The 16,591-nt window shown below is 47.8% G+C and overlaps 1 protein-coding gene across 1 annotated transcript; it reads left to right on the top strand.

Moving 5' to 3' along the window:
- The first annotated feature begins 11,128 nt into the window (after positions 1-11,128).
- Positions 11,129-15,922, top strand: LOC105472587 (trefoil factor 1). Its single transcript, XM_011725967.2, has 3 exons — positions 11,129-11,531; positions 14,561-14,713; positions 15,713-15,922. The coding sequence occupies exons 1-3, from the start codon at positions 11,447-11,449 to the stop codon at positions 15,727-15,729; spliced, it is 255 nt and encodes an 84-aa protein (XP_011724269.1). The 5' UTR covers positions 11,129-11,446; the 3' UTR covers positions 15,730-15,922.
- The last annotated feature ends 669 nt before the right edge of the window (positions 15,923-16,591 follow it).

Raw genomic sequence — 16,591 nt, 5'->3', positions numbered from 1 at the left:
GGAGTCCACGGTGGCCAGAGAGCGTAAGCGGTGACAGGATAGTATAAGCGGTGGTCGGACTGTGTGAGCCATGGCTGGAGGTTTTGAGTGGTGGTCAAAGGGTGTAAGCGGTGGCCAGAGGGAATGAGCTCTGGTTGGAAGGAGTGGGCAGTGGCAGGAGGGTGTGAGCAACAGCCAGATGGTGTGAGGGGTGGCGGAGGGAGTAACAATAGTTTGAGGGAGTGAGCAGTGGCCGAAGGGTGTTAGCGGTGGCCAGAGGGTGTGAGTGGTGGCTGAAGGGTGTGGGCGTGGCCAGAGGGAGTGAGCACTGATCAGAAGATGTGGGACCTGGACCGAGGGTGTGAGTGGTGGCCGGAGGGAGTGAGAAGTAGCCGGAGGGTGTGAGTGGTCGTTGGAGGGAGCGAGCGGTGACCAGAGGGTGTGATCGGAGGCCGGAAGGAGTTGGCGGTGGCTGGAGGGTGTGAGCAGTGTCTGGAGAGAGTGGATGGTGTCCAGAGGGTGTGCACGGTGGCCAGAGGGAGTCGGTCTTGGTCACAGGGAGTGAGTGGTGGCTGGAGGGTATCAGCAGTGGCCGGAGGGTCACAGGAGTTGCTGAGGTCTGCTGTTCCCTTCACATGTGCCGTGGCCATTTACCAATCACTCTTTTCACCAGGAGCCGCTGGTGCAAGGACGGCGCAGCCCCCCACCTTCAACCCTCCTGCTCCTAATCCGCCCTCATTAGCACCTGGGACTGGTCCAGCAGAGGCCAGGGCACCTCCAGGCAGGGATGTTGTGTAGGAGCTGGCCAAGCCTTTAAGTTATATTTTCTGCAATATTATTGGTTCCCAACGCAGTATTAAAGTTCCTGGAGGCCACAGAGGAAGAGGCGGGAAAAGGGAAGGGACAGGAGTGGGGGACGGAGCCCAGGACCAGAGTGCTGCTGGCCTATCGAGCTCACTCTCAGAGGAAACCCAAGAACTTCCCAGGCCTGGCTGCCAGGAAGGGCTCCGGGGAGGGCAGCCAGTCCCACTCCTCCACGGACCTGGAAACTTCCAGATCAGGTGCTATTTCCAGACCGCTAGGCAGCTGTCTCCTAGGCCAGTGGCCTGGGTGCCTCATCTCACCTCCCTCCTGCTGTCAGAGCTCCCTGGAGGAAGAAGGACTGGGGAACTTGGGGGTCTACTTCCTGCCAGACCAGAGCTACTTACAGCAGCCATACCTGGGGGTTCTGTAGTGAGAGTTGGCCTGAAAGCTAAAGCAGGAAATAGGCTCCATGACTAGGCAGGCCTCAGGGACCACGGTCAAGGGTTTAGAGTCTGCAACCCACTTCAGCCCCAGCAGACACGTCTTTTATCTCACTAGGAGTCAGCCCTTCAGCTGGGCAATGCTAAGAACAGTTCTGCAGCCCAGGGGCTTCCATAAGGTTCAGGCAAGACCATTACAATTAAGACTGTTACGAAGGTTTGTGTTCAGGTTTTTGCATTTGTGTACAAGTCTTCACTTCTGTTGAGTAAAAGCCCAGGTGCAATTACTGGGGGATTTAATAGCTGCATACTTCAATTTTTAAGAAACTGGGTCAGGGACGGTGGCTCACGCCTGTAATCCCAGCACTTTGGGAGGCTGAGGCGGCAGGCAGATCACGAGGTCCAGAGATCAAGACCATCCTGGCCAACATGGTGAAATCCCATCTCTGCTAAAAATACCAAAAAAATTAGCCAGGAATGGTGGTGCGCACCTGTAGCCCCAGCTACTTGGGAGGCTGAGGCAGGAGAATTGCTTGAACCCAGGAGGCGGAGCTTGTAGTGAGCCAAGATAGTGCCACTGCACTCCAGCCTGGTGACAAAGCAAGATTCCATCTAAAAAGAATAAAAGAAAAGAAAGAAGGAAAGAAGAAAGAAAGAAAGGGAAGGAAGGAAGGAAGGAAGGAAGGAAGGAAGGAAGGAAGGAAGGAAGGGAAAGAAAGGAAGGAAGGAAGAAAAAAAGAAAAAAGAAAGAAAGAAAAAGAAAAGAAAAGAAAGAAAGAAAGAAAAAGAAAGAAAGAAAAGAAAGAAAGAAAGAAAGAAAGAAAGAAAGAAAGAAAGAAAGAAAGAAAGAAAGAAAGAAAGAAAGAAAGAAAGAAAGAAAGAAACTGCCACATTCTTTTCCAGAGTGGCGCCACCATTTTACATTTCCACCAGCAACACAGGAGGGATATGGTTTTCCAAACCCTCACCAGCATCTGGTGTTGCCACTGTGTTTATTTACCACTCTGATCAGTATCTCATTATGCTTTTAATTTGGATTCCCTGATGGCAAATGATGTTTTCTGCCAGCTGTATATCCTCTTTGGTAAGATGTCTGCTCACGTCTTTGGCCCATATTTTCATTGGATTGCAAAGGTCCTGAGTTTTCAAAGTTTTTATATGTTCTAGATACAACTCCTTTGCCAAATATGTAGTTTGTAAATATTTTCTCCCAGTCTGTGGCTTAACTCTTTATCCTCTTCTCATGGGCTTTCACGGAGCAAGAGTTTTGCTTTCAATGAGATCTAATTTATCAATTTTTCCTTTTAAGTATCATGTTCATGGTGTCAAGTTGAAGAAGCCTTTGCTCAGTTTGAGGTCCCAAAGATGTTTTTCTGAAAGTTTTATGGTTTTATGCTTTACACTTTATGATGTATTTTGAGTTTTGTACAAGGTTTATTTAGATCAAGTTTCATTCCCCCCATTCCCCCCATGGAGGTCCAATTGTTCTTGCACCGTTTGTTGAAAAGCCTCTATTTCTTCCATCGAATCACTTTTACACCGTTGCCAAAATCTGCTGGGCATATCTGTGTGGGGCTATTTCAGCATTCTCTGGTCTGTTCTATTGATCTCTGTGTCTATCCTGCTGCCACTACCACACTACTTCGGTTCCTACAGCTCTATAGTAAACTTTCGTATCATGTAGAGTGATCCCTTCCATTTGCTTCTTACTGTTTTAGCTATTCCAGCGAGTGTGTCTTTCCTTGAAAATTCTAAAATAAGCTTATCTATGTTCGCCAAAAAGCCTACTGGGGTTTTGATAGGAATTGCGTTAACCCTATAAATCAATCTGGGGAGAAATGACATCTTTGCTACATTGTCTTCCAATCCATAAACATGGTATGCCTCTCCATTTGTTATTTAATTTCCTTTGTCAGAACATTGTCATTTCCAGCATATAGATCCTGTACATGTTTGTGAAGTGTATACCTACATATTCAATTTTTTGAGTGATTGTAAATGGCATTTGTGATTTTAATGTCAGTTTCTTCACATTCACTGATAGTATATAGAAATGTGGTTGGTTTTTGTGTGCTGATATTGTGTGCTATGATCTTGCTGAGCTCTCCTATTTCTGAAAGTTTTTTTGTTTTCATTTTGTTTCACAGACTCCTTGAGATTTTGTGCACAGGGCCGTTTACAAAGGGCTAATTTTATTTCTTCCCTTTCCATCTGTATCATTTTTGTTTTTTGTTTTTCTTGCCTTATTCCAGTGACTAGAACATCTAGGACTATGAACATCCTTCCCTCATTCCCAGTCTTAGGGGCAAAGTATTCAGTCTTTCACTGTTAAGTATGACATTAGCCATAGTGTGTTTAGATGCTCTTTTTCAAGTCAAGGAAATTCCCCTGTATTACTGAATTGCTGAGAGTTTTAATCATGAATAGGTGTTAGATTTTGTCAAATATTTGTCCACATCAGTTTGATGTGATCAAATGACTTTTCTTCTTTAGCTTGTTGATAGACGGATTGTACTAATTATTTCATAATACTGATCCAGTCTTGTGCAGTTGAAATAAGCCCTACTTGGTCACGTATTTAATTATTTTTTATACATTGTTTATTAGATTTGCTAATTTTTTGTTGGGGAATTTTGCATCTAAGATCATGAGAGATAGTGGTCTGATGTTTTCTTTTTTGTGTCTTGCCTTTGGTTTTGTTATTAGCGTGATACTGGCCTCACAAAATAAGTTGACAAATGTTCACTCCTCTTCCATTTTTCTGGAGGAGATTGTGTAAAATTCATGTTAATTCTTTAAAAACTGGGCCTATACATTTCTTTGGGGGAAGAGATTTTAAATTATGAATGCAATTTCTCTGATGGCTGTAGAGTTTTTCAGATTGTAAAGAATTGACATCTTTGTTGAGTATTGGTTGAGTGTTGATAGTTTGTGAGTTTTGAGGAATTAGTTCATTTTTTTCTAAGTTGTCAATTCATGAATGTAAAGCACTTCACCATTTTTCCTTATGATCCTTTAGACATCTGTGGGATCTGTAATGATGTCCTCTGTTTCATTCCTGACATTAGTTATTTGTGTCTTATCTGCTGTTTGTCAATTTTATTGATTTTTCCAAAGAACTAGTTGTCTCATTGATATTTTTTTCTGTGGTTTTTCTGTTTTCGATTTCATTGATTTCTGCTCTTTTCTTTATTATTTCCTTCCTATTCTTTGCTTTGGGTTTATTTGGCTCTTTTTTTTTTTTCTACTCTCAAAACTTAGCTTAATGATTTGAGAGCCTTCCTTATTTCTGATGTAATTTAGTGCTGTAAATTTCCCTCTCAGCACTGCTTCAGCTGAGCCTGACAAATTTTGATATGCTGTGTTTTTATTTTCATTTGGTTCTATGTATTTTAAAATTTCTTTTGAAACTTACTTTATAATCCATAGATTATTTGGAAGTGTATTATTAATTTCCACAGGTTTAGAGATTTTTCTGTTGTCTCTTATCGACTTCTAGTTGATTCTGTTGTGGTCAGAGAACCCACTCTGTATGATTTCAACTGTTTTACATGTTGGTGTGGTTTGTTTTATGGCCTGGGATATATATGTTCTATCCTGGTGGATTTACATGGATCCTTAGAAAAATTTGTATTCTGTTACTGTTGGGTGGAATGTCTTATAAATATCAATGAGACACTATTGGTTAGTTGATAGCTCAGATCTTCCAGATCCTTGCTGATTGTACGTCTAGTAGTTCTGTCTGTGTTCATTGCTGTGAAGGAGTCTTGAAGTCTCCCACTCTAACTATGGTTGTGTCTCTTCTTCCTTTCTGCTCCATCCATTTTCTTCTGTGTATTTTGAAGCTTTGCTGTTTGGTGAGGACTAATTCTTTTGAAAATTTTAAATGGAAAATCGTTTTTAGAGCTATGTAATTGTCATAACACATTTGAGAATACGTACACCCCCTTTTTTCTCCTCGAACCACATTCGTTTCTTCAGCACGCCATCCTCAGTGCAGACAGAGGCAGGAAAGACCAGGCCCATGGAGGTCTGGGCCTCAGAAGCTGACTTGCTGCTTTAATTGGTCTTGGGAAATGTTTTTACACTTCTCCTTCTGTGGAAAAATGAAAAGAGATGAAGGGTGGACTTGCAAAGGAGTTTTCTAAACATTCCATCCCCTTGATAAAGTAGGAATTTAAAACAGAAAGTAACGGACAGATGAGTGCACTTCACACATTCTCTGCCATGTGCATTAAAGATGAGTCTGTCACGGGGAGCCTGGCTACGTTCAGCTCTGAGCTTGAGAGAACACAGTCACCCCTTCCTCTCGTGCTGAAGCAAGTATGTGAGGATACAAAAGAGGGAGAGCAGCTTGATAGAGAGATGCTTGGATCTCCCCCAACATATATTTAACAATGAAGTCACGCATTTAACACGCCTGGTGACATCCTGGAGGACTGCTGAGCAGCGCTGACTGTGGCCACACCATGCGTGGGCCCTTGTTACCAAGGGCAACAGTCTGCGTGCCACTGAGTGCCTCAGTGGTTCTCCAGTGGTGAGGACGGCCCAAGAGGGAGGCAGTGCCACCCTAGAGCATGGGCAGTGAATCCGGAGTGGGAACAGGAACCCCAGGAGTCCAGGCCTTGCCCCCTGGGTGATCATGCAGCTCAGGCATTTTCCTTAAGCCCCTCTTCTCCAGAGTCCTCCCTCGTAACTTGTCTTAGCTAAATCTTAGGGTTGTTAGGATGATGAAACGGGATTGTTGTTGGGAGGGACCCTATGCTTTTGCGTTAACTTCCAGCAGCAAGTCAAATGATAAAAGTGGTATGAACGTCTTCGGTGTCTCCTGCAGGTGTGAAGTTTGTACAGAGGCAGAAGACTGGTGGCCCCCTCAGACAGGCGGCCCAGGCCACACCTGTTGTCAGGGCCTCTGTCCTCCAAAGGCACAGCACAGCAGGGACACAGAGACTTGGATAAGGACACAACCGACGAGATAGGATATGCCCAGACGGCACAATCCCGCGCGCATCCCCCACTGATAGACGATGGACATTCCGTCAGGGTGCCTGGGCTTCAGAGCAAGTAATTGACAAAGGGAAGACATGGTTACAAGGTATAAAAATAGAAATAAAGTGTAATGAGTGTCTTTAGAGGTGATCAAATCCTGGGCCTTTGTCCAGCAAACGAAGGTTTTCCTCTTGGTCAATCTTGATGGATCACTAAACCAATGGACACTCCGGCCTCTTCTTCATCATGTCTTTATCTCTGGGACTCATGGAGTATCATGGTGGGAACAGGCCTTGGAAGCAGCACCAGGGATGAGCCACCACCATCCTTGGGACCTTCTCCGTACAGATAATTTGTAGTTTTTGACCTTTCCTCAGTAGAAGCGGGAACTGTTCATCATCAGTCCAAACCAGACAGAAAATCCTCACACCTGGACTAAAAACTTCACCACATGTCTCTGTCTTGGGTAGGTATGAGTTGACCACCACGAGGGGCCATATTCACAGGGTTGAGGCCGGGGTGGTGGGCAGATGGCCAGAGGGAATACTTGGGTCATGGGAGGCTGCACCAGCCAGTGCACGTGGCCAGGACAGGGGGAGCACAGAGGTCAAGGAGCCAAGGCTCCAGCAGTGCCCGTGAGAGAGAGGAAGGGACATGGTGTCGAGGAAGGGGGCTTGCCCAGTCTACTCACTGCAGGGACTGGGGTGCTGATAAATGAGAATCTACAGCGTCCACACTAACCCAGGCTGAAACCTTGGCAAGGAGTCAGCAGCTTAATTCCAAAGTCACCCACTGGGAGGAGCAGGTCTGCATTCCAGCCTGGTTGGAGTTGTGCCTAGGCATTGGTAGTTTAAGTAACTACAGCTTGGCAGAGCCGGTGGCACCTGGAAAGGAGGGTGTAGAATTGAGACCTGTGTATCTGCATCCCAGAAAGAATCCTAAACTCAGGAAAATCACTTTGTGTGAAGATGTCCATCAAAAGAAATCTTCCTTTATAGTGAAATATTGTAAGCAACCTAAATTACCAATACAAGAGGAGTTATTATTATTATTATTATTCTTTTCTTCAACTTTTAAGTTCCAGGGTGCGTGGGCAGGAAGTGCAGGTTGTTACATAAGGAAACATGTGTCACAGTGGTTTGCTGCACAGATCAACCCATCACCCAGGTATTAAGCCCAGCATCCATTAGCTTTTCTTCCTGATGATCTTCCTCCACCCACCCTGTCCCTCTTCCACAGGCCCCAGTGTGCCTTTTTCCCCTGATGTATCCACGTGTTCTTGTCATTCAGCTCCCACTTATAAGTGAGAACATTTGGTGCCTAGTTTTCTGTTCCTGTGTTAGTTTGCTGAGGATAATGGCTTCCAGCTCCATCCATGTCCCTGCAAAGGACATGATCTCATTCCTTTTTATGGCTGCATAGTATTCCATTGGTGTACCACCTTTTCTTTATGCAGTCTATCATTGATGGGCATTTGGGTTGATTCCATGTCCTTGCTATTGTGAATCATGCTGTAATGAACATATGCGTGCATGTATCTTTATAATAGAATGATTTATATTTGAGTATATACCCAGTAATGGGATTGCTTGGTCAAATGATATTTCTGCTTCTAGATTTTTGAGGAATCGTCACATTGTCTTTGTCTTCCACAATGGTTGAACTAATTTACATTCCCACCAACGGTGTAAAAGCGTTCCTTTTCTCTGCAACCTCACTGGCATCTATTGTTTGTTGACTTTTTAGTAACTGCCATTCTGGCTGGCATGAGATGGTATCTCATTGTGGTTTTGATTTACATTTCTGTAATGACCAGTGATGTTGAGCTTTTTTCACATTTGTTGGCCAAATGAATATCTTCTCCTGAGAAACGTCTGTTCATGTCCTTTGCCCACTTTTTAATGGGGTTGTTTTTTCTTGTAAATTTGTTTAAGTTCCCTGTAGACTGGATATTAGACCTTTGTCAGATGGATAGATTGCAAAAACTTTCTCCCATTCTGTAGGCTGTCTGTTTGCTCTGATGATAGTTTCTTTTGCCATGCAGAAGCTCATTAATTGGAACCCGTTGTCAATTTTTGCTTTTGTTGCAATTGTTTTGGGCATTTTTGTCATGAAAACTTTCCCTGTACCTATGTTCTGAATGGTATTGCCTAGATTTTCTTCTAGGGTTTTTATGGTTTTGGGTTTTACCTTTAAGTCTTTAGTCCATCTTGTGCTAATTTTTGTCTAAGGTATAAAGAAGGGGTCCAGTTTCAATTTTCTGCATATGGCTAGCCAGTTCTCCCTACATCATTTATTAAATAGGGAATCTTTTCCCCATTGCTTCTGTCAGGTTTTTCTCTTCGACATTTGATGATGTGAGTGATGTCTCACTCCCAGTTCTCAGCTCCTTGGAGGCCACGGTTAGGCTTTCTTGGCTCTTGGAGTCATGATCGATGGAAGGGCTGCCCTGCCTTGCCATGCCCCTCTGAACAGGAAGGGTGGTGGGAGCTGCAGCAGGTGGCTGTGAGGGGCAGGGAGTGTGGCGAGGAGGGGCGGGGGCCGTTTTACCATTGATGGGGCCAGATGTGTTCTCCTCCCTCCATGGGCACATCTGCATCTCACTGATTTGTACTGAGTTGGGCCTCTGGGATTTGTTGGGTGGGACAAGGAGGACTCAGTGGGCAGGAATGGGCAGCCTCTCCCTAGCAGGTGCTAAAATCTAAGAGATTACAGGCCACTCACACCACAACCTTAGACCTGTGTTTAACTTCAGGGAAGGTGTGAGGACACAGGTCATGGGGCAAGCGTGACATGGGACATGGCCTGCAGAGAACCCCAAAGTTAAACACCTGCCTCCGTCTCTTACTCACGGAGTCATCGACTAGGGAAGGTAGGAGAACTCCTCTGTCTCTCTCTTTTTGGGGAGAGTAAAATCATTACATTTTATTTGTAAGCATACAGTATTTTTCCACTGTAAAAGTTAATGATGCTCATCATAGAAATATTTCAGTAAATAGGAAGGCAGAATCCAGGAAAAAAGACGTAACTGATACTTAAGCACTCTCTGATGCCCACTGGTATGTATTTTTTTTTCTTTGCTTTTTTCTACTGAGTGGTTTGTAAACTTTTGTATCCTGTTCTTTTTGATTTAACACTAAAGCATGAAACTATTCCATGTTATTACAAATTCCACAGAAATATGCTAGTGAGGGTTCCATAATATTTCATCATAGAGCTAAACTAACATTTAGTTAATAATTCCTCATATTACACGTTTTTATTATGAGCTAAGATTTCTTTTGATGGACATCTTCATGCAAAGTGTTTTTCCCTGTGTATAGGATTTTTTCTTTAGCTCATCCACCAACATAGTCTGTAGCCATAGCACCTTGAGTGCGTCTGATCTTGTCTGAATCTCAGAAGCTAAGCAGGGTTGGGTCTGGTTAGGACTTGGATGGGAGAACGCCCACCAGTGCAGATTTACTGGGTCTAAGAGTGGACTTTTCCTCAGACTCTTGATACAAAGTACCATGTTAATTTCCAAAAAGGTGACACCGATTTCTACTTTCTGTGTCTGTAGGTATCTGTTTCCCCCAGTGGAGGGTGTATGACCTTATTGGACCCATTGTGAGACCCACGTGGGCCCAGACTGCCCTGTCACCTCCAACCCACAAGCTGCAGCCTTTGGTGAACCACGATGGGGTCTGGGTCTCTGACTGGTGTCAGTTCAGAGTTAATATTTAGTGCAGTCAGATCTCGATACTTTCTTCTTCCCAGGGCAGAGTCACTCTGGTTGTGTTAACTTCCTGGAGTTGTTGTAATAAAGTCCCACAGACTGAGTGGCTTAAACAACAGAGATGGATTCTCGCACAGTTCTGGAGGCCTGGAGCAGGAGAGGAGGAGGCTGTCCTTTAAAATACAGGAGTCCGGGGGACTAACTGGGAAGGCGTGGGAGGGGGAGGGAGGGAGTCCCATAGACACAGCGGAGTGAACCATGTTCACTTTGTCAGTTTTTGATAGCAGCTTGTATATACAATTTGTTTTTCCCCCCCCTGCCCTCAGCCCCTCCCAGAAGGAGACTTAATCTGTCACTCAGGCTGGAGCGCAGTGGCGTGATCTCGACTTGCTGTAACCTCCGCCTCCCAGGTTCAAGTGATTCTCCTGACTTAACCTCGGGAGTAGCTAGGATTACAGGCACCCGCCACCATGCCGGCTAATTTTTGTGTTTTTTGTAGAGACAGGGTTTCACCATGTTGACCAGGCTGGTCTTGAACTCCTGACCTTAAGTGATCTGCCTGCCTCGGCCTCCAAAAGTGTTGGGATTACAGGCGTGAACTACTGCGCCAGGCCTACAATTTCATGACTAAAACAATTCCACTGTAAAAGGGAAAAGAACAGAAAAGAATTAGCTCAGATACATAAGTAAAAATGTGCATACAGTTCCTTGGCTTAGGATGCTGAACGGTTGATAGTTACTGCCGTCCATGCAAACCCAAGCAGGAGCCTCTTTAGATGGGGCCACGTTTCCCCCATGAAGGACCTCGGGTGCTTTGCTCACATGCAAATTTGCCGTGGACATGTCTAACCGGATGAAATTCATGAGAAAAGATGCAGTTTGAAGGCCCAGATCCCTTGGGGACAGAAGGAAAGAGGGAGGAACACGCCTTGTATTTCCATACTCATCTTGTTCAGACACAGACTTGGAGACTTGGATTTCAAAATAGTTGAAAACCGCTCACAGGCCCATTTCAATCTGAGACCAGAGCAGATGGAATGGGCTTCATGAGCTCCTTCCCTTCCCCCTGCAAGGTCACGGTGGCCACCCTGTGAGCCACTCTTGTCACGGCCGAGCCTTTTCCGGCCATCTCTCACTATGAATCACTTCTGCAGTGAGTGCAGTATTTACCCTGGTGGGAGGGCCCCTCAGATATGAGTAGGACCCGGATTAAGGTCAGGTTGGAGGAGACTCCCACGGGATAAGAGGGACTTTCTGAATCTCAGATCCCTCAGCCAAGATGACCTCACCACATGCCCTCTCTTCTATCAGCAAATCCGTCCATGTGGCTTGACCATGTCTGGGAAACACCTTTGCTAAAAATCAGTGGAGATTATTGTCTCAGAGGATCCCAGAACCTCCTTAGGCAAATGTTACCTAACGCTCTTTAAGCAAACAGAGCCTGCCCTATAAAATCCGGGGCTCGGACGGAATCTCATCCCTGACTCGGGGTCGCCTTTGGAGCAGAGAGGAGGCAATGGCCCCCATGCAGAACAAGGTGATCTGCGCCCTGGTCCTGGTGTCCATGCTGGCCCTTGGCACCCTGGCCCAGTCCCAGACAGGTAAGGTGTGCTTCTTCCTGCCCTGTGGGGCCACAGCCAGCTCGGGCAGCCTCTGCCGGGAGCCACTGTTTTACATACATATTTTTGAGCACCTGTTTTGTGCCAGGTGCTGTTCTAGGCCCTTAAAAGTATATCCCATGTTACAGGATCGGCAAAAGCAGGGGGAGAATAACTAACACAGGGCGGCAGGGCCCGGGAGGCCTTTGAGATGTGTGACGAGGAGGGTGCTGCCCTCCGTCGGGGCTGTTTTCCCGTGTTGGGAAGACTTTACAATCCTCCCAAGTGTCATGTTTCAAAGAGGAAGTGTTGGTGTGGAGTCTCAGAATAGTGCTTCTGAGTGTTCATGCAACAGTTCCCCCAGGGGCAGACCCTCCCAAGGCCCATCCAGATAGGCCCAAATGCCTGTCCCAGTGATGGCCAACTGGGAGACCCTCTTCCACAGGCCCAAATGCCCATCCCAGTGGTGGCCAACTGGGAGACCCTCTCCCACAGGTGCCCGGGCTCCCCTGGGATCCATGCTCTGGGAGGCAAAGCCATCTATCCCATGAATGCGTGGCTGGCAACCCCTGTTCCCCGGTGTTGTCAAGTGGATCGGTTGCCCTGGCTCCTTCTAGGGAGTGGAGGAAGAGCCCACTCTTGCTTCCTTGGGAAGTGTTTGCATCTCAACTCCTTTACCTGCAGAATGGATCAATGGTCTGCCCTAGGGCTGTCGGGAAATGCGGTGTGGCAGCGTCTGGGACTTGCACTTTGCCAGCTGCAGGGAGATGAATAAGTTATTCGCTGTTGTTAGGTTCAGTTTCAAGCTGGGGGCAGGAGAAAGGGCTTTCCACGCTTCCAAAGCAAGGCTTTCCAGAGAGGCCTGAAGAGGGGGCGCCCAGTGGTGGTGTCCATGCCTCTACTGCCCTCCAGCCACCTCTTGATCGCTGCTGTGGGGTACAGGGCCTGAGGGGTGGGCTTGCGCAGCATAGAAGAGAAGCTGGCATCAGGCGGCAGTGGGAAGCCCCCAAGCCCATGGCAGGGAGCGGGGGAGCTTTGGAACCCGAGAGAGGAGGTGGCCTCTGGGTACAGAATGAACCGGGTGGGTCCTCATGCTGGCCACCCCCAGGCCCATCTGCCTCCGCCCTTGCCCCCACCCAGTCCCCAGCCCTGCCCCCTGTGCTGTGGGATCACAGAGGCCGCGGCTAACTCCCCTCCCCCCGCCCCACACACCCTCTGGCTCAAGGCTCAGAGCTTCCTTGTGGGTCACTCAGGTCCATGACCCTCTTACAACAGAAATCTAGAAAATTGTGATTACAATTTAGCGCATTCACGTGTGGAAACCATTTCCATTTATTTCTGTCATGCGACAAAGCGGGTGGGCAAGACAGCATCTGCTGGAGGCAGAGCGCTGGGGCTGGAAATCCTCCTTCCTGAGGAGGAAACTCCCCCACCTCCCAGGATGTTGATCCTCCCTCACCACAGGGCCTCTCTTGACTCCACAATGCCCTGGGGGTGGGCGATGGTCACCTTCACTTCGTGATGGATCCAGACCCCAGGAGGGCAAAGTTCCCATGGAAGCTGCTGGGCAGTGGGAGGTGAACCCGGATCCTTTCCAGCAAGCCAGGAGCACTTTTTCCAAAGAGAGCTCGAGGCCATCTCCGATAGCAAAGCAGACAAGAGAGCAGCCCCTCCTGGCCTCCCTGGGGCACCCTCACCTGAGCCAGTGTGGCCAGACGGAGCTCCTCCCCTCCTATGCCCCAAGACAGGGACAGGGACACAGACAGGGACAGGGACAGGGACAGGGAGGGTGCTCTGGGCTCCTCTTTCTCCCCGCGCTGCAGGCTGTCAACCGCCAGATCCTAATAGGTTGCTTTCTTAGACCTTTGATTCCGCGGAGCTCTGAGTCTGAAGCTCTTGTGTTAGAACGTCTTGCATAAGATCCTGTGGCAGCCCCCAGCCAGCTCCATCTGTCCACGTGTCTTCCCCCTCTAGCCCCTTTCCTCACTGCCCTGCTTCAAGCTGTTTCACAGCTCACAGCCCTCTGTCGGCTCCTCCTAGACCACCCCACCCCGTCGTCCTCTCACCTTACCTGCAATGGGCTTCCACCTCCTGAACACATCTGGGTCTCTGGAATGGCCTTTGCCCATGTGGCCCCATCTTCCCCTGGTGAATCTGCTCCTACAGGGAGCCCCCCTGCTTTGTTCAGCCTGCTTGTCATTGGCCCCTCCTGGGAGCACCCCCTACCCCCGTGGTTACCCTGGGCACCCTGGGATGATGGCCTTGTGTTGTCTCACACATTTTCTTGCCTTTCTCCTCCATCAGATCCTCACACTCTTTTGTTTTGTTTTGTTTTGTTTTTGAGACGGAGTCTTGCTCTGTCACTCAGGCTGGAGTGCAATGGCGCGATCTTGGCTCACTACAACCTCCGCCTCCTGGGTTCAAGTGATTCTCCTGCCTCAGTCTCCCAAGTAGCTGGGATTACAGATGTGTGCCACGACGCCCGGCTAATTTTTTGTATTTTTAGTAGAGATGGGGCTTCATCATGTTGGTCAGACTGGTCTTGAACTCCTGACTTCAAGTGATCCACCTCCCTCGGCCTCCCAAAGTGGTGGGATTACAGGCATCAGCCTGGCCCAGATCCTTAGACTCTTAACGACGACTTCTCTGGTTTTAATTTCTGGGTCCCTCTCACCTGGCACAGTGCCTGGCTTTTGCCATACTAGCTTCTCATGCACACAGATGGTGCTCAGTAAAATTTATGTATTGAGTAAAATTTAATAATAGTTTGTTGAAATTAAACAGTGAATAAATAAGTTACCTAGAAAGATGCAAAGTCCACAAACCCGGGGCACCTTGCATTTTCCCTGAGCGTAATGTTTGTACGTCAGGATGTGAGGACCACATCTCCCTCTCGTGTCCTGAGGGTTTCATATCTGCCTCACCGGACCGTTGCTGATGTCATTGGAGAAGGAAGCTGGATGGGTGTGTGCACAATAACATCAAGGAATTCAGCCCACAACTTACTTTGCTTCTTACCTGTGCACTTCTAGAGACATGTACAGTGGCCCCCCGTGAAAGACAGAATTGTGGTTTTCCGGGTATCACGGCCTCCCAATGTACAAGTAGGGGCTGCTGTTTCGATGACAGCGTTCGTGGGTTCCCCTGGTGCTTCCATCCTAACACCATCGACATCCCTCCAGAAGGTACGACCTTTTCATACCATGGGTTCTGAAGATTTAGAATTAGTTAGAAAAGCCACATAAGACTGCAGAGGCTCTGATCGGCATCACCAGCTGTGCCTTTCCCCGGAGTCGTGGCCGCAGGTGGTGGCGCAATGGGGTAGCCTGAGTCAGGCTGCATTCAGGTCCGGGAATAGAAAGACAGGGCTGAGGGGCTTGGGAAGAAACCTGATTTTTCCCCGGCTTCTCTTCACATCTCTAACCAAAAGCCTGTGAAGAGCCACTATTGGTAATGTTTTCCAGCTTGCCTAGGATAGAGGGAGAAGGCATGACAAAATTTGAAGACAGTTCATGTATTCTTTTCTTTTTTTTTTTTTTTTTTTTTTTGAGATGGAGTCTCGCTCTGTTGCCCTTAAGCTGCAGTGCAATGGTGGGATCTCGGCTCACTACAGCCTCCGCCTCCTGAGTTCAACCTCAGCTTTTTTTTTTTTTTTTTTTTTTTTTTGAGACGGAGTCTCGCTCTGTCGCCCAGGCTGGAGTGCAGTGGCCGGATCTCAGCTCACTGCAAGCTCCGCCTCCCGGGTTTATGCCATTCTCCTGCCTCAGCCTCCCGAGTAGCTGGGACTACAGGCGCCCGCCACCTCGCCCGGCTAGTTTTTTGTAGTTTTTAGTAGAGACGGGGTTTCACCATGTTAGCCAGGACAACCTCAGCTTTCTAGTAGCTGAGATTACAGGCGTGAGCCACTGTGCCCAGCTAATTTTTTTTGTATTTTTAGTAGGGACGGGGTTTCACCATTTGGCCAGGCTGGTCTTGAACTCTTGACCTCAGGTGATCTGCCTGCCTCAGCCTCCCAGAGAGCTGGGGTTACAGGCGTGAGCCACCGTGCCTGGCTGACAGTTCATGTTTTCTAAAGAATGTGCCTGTTGATACTTTAAAGTAAAAACTCTGTAATTGCTTAAATGTGAAGGAAACTATTTATCCTCACTAAAGCATCTCTTCCTCCCTCTCCCTCACCCCTGCAGAGGAGTGTGAATTTTAGACACTTCTGCATGGATCTGCCTGCATCTTGACGCGGTGCCATCCCCAGCACGGTGGTTAGTCCCAGAGCTCGGCTGCCACCTCCACCGGACACCTCAGACACGCTTCTGCAGCTGTCGGCTCACAACACAGATTGACTGCTCTGACTTTGACTACTCAAAATTGGCCTAAAAATTAAAAGAGATCGATGTTAATCTGTGTTTTTCATTCTTTTAAAGAATATGAATGATTTTCCTTTCTTGAAAGTGAAGCGCAGCCTTTCACCCTGGGCTCTCTCTGTGGGTTCTGAGCCTTCTGGGCTTCCTGAGCTGGGATACGAGTGGGCAGCTGAGTGCAGAAAGCAGGGATGGTGGGGTGTGCAGCAGGTGCCCAGCTCAGTGCTCAGTGCTGATGCCCGAGGACTAGACCTCGGGCTCCTTCTATGAAGCCACAGAATCCCCCAGAAGCAAGTCCAAGCCGCACTCTTGTCCAGTCGTGAAAATGGACACCAACTCCCGTGGCATTTCTTAACTACTCACCGCGGATGCCCCAGCGACCAAGGGATACAAGTTCCCTTTCCATGTATTTGCTTTCCCAAATAGAAACTGGCGTAGGAGACGAAACCCATAGCAGAGTGTCTGAAAGCATGTGTAATAAAAATTGCAGAGGGAGGCATGGGCTGACCCCTCCAGGAAAACCCCTCCCCAACCTGAGATCTGAATGAACTAGAAAATAGAACAGCAGGGGAGGGATACAGAAGCCAAAATGTCACTTCATTCCCACTGGCCCCTCCGTACCTTGGCGAGGACTGGGGGAGGGTGTCCCCCAACCTAGTCGTCCTTGCTTCAGGGGCCTCAGCTCAGCAAGCTCCAAGCCAACTGCAC

Source organism: Macaca nemestrina, chromosome 4 (assembly GCF_043159975.1).
Source record: "Macaca nemestrina isolate mMacNem1 chromosome 4, mMacNem.hap1, whole genome shotgun sequence".
Taxonomy (NCBI): domain Eukaryota; kingdom Metazoa; phylum Chordata; class Mammalia; order Primates; family Cercopithecidae; genus Macaca; species Macaca nemestrina.
The sequence above is the reverse complement of the archived record's forward strand: the minus strand, read 5'-3'. Positions and strand labels throughout refer to the sequence as shown.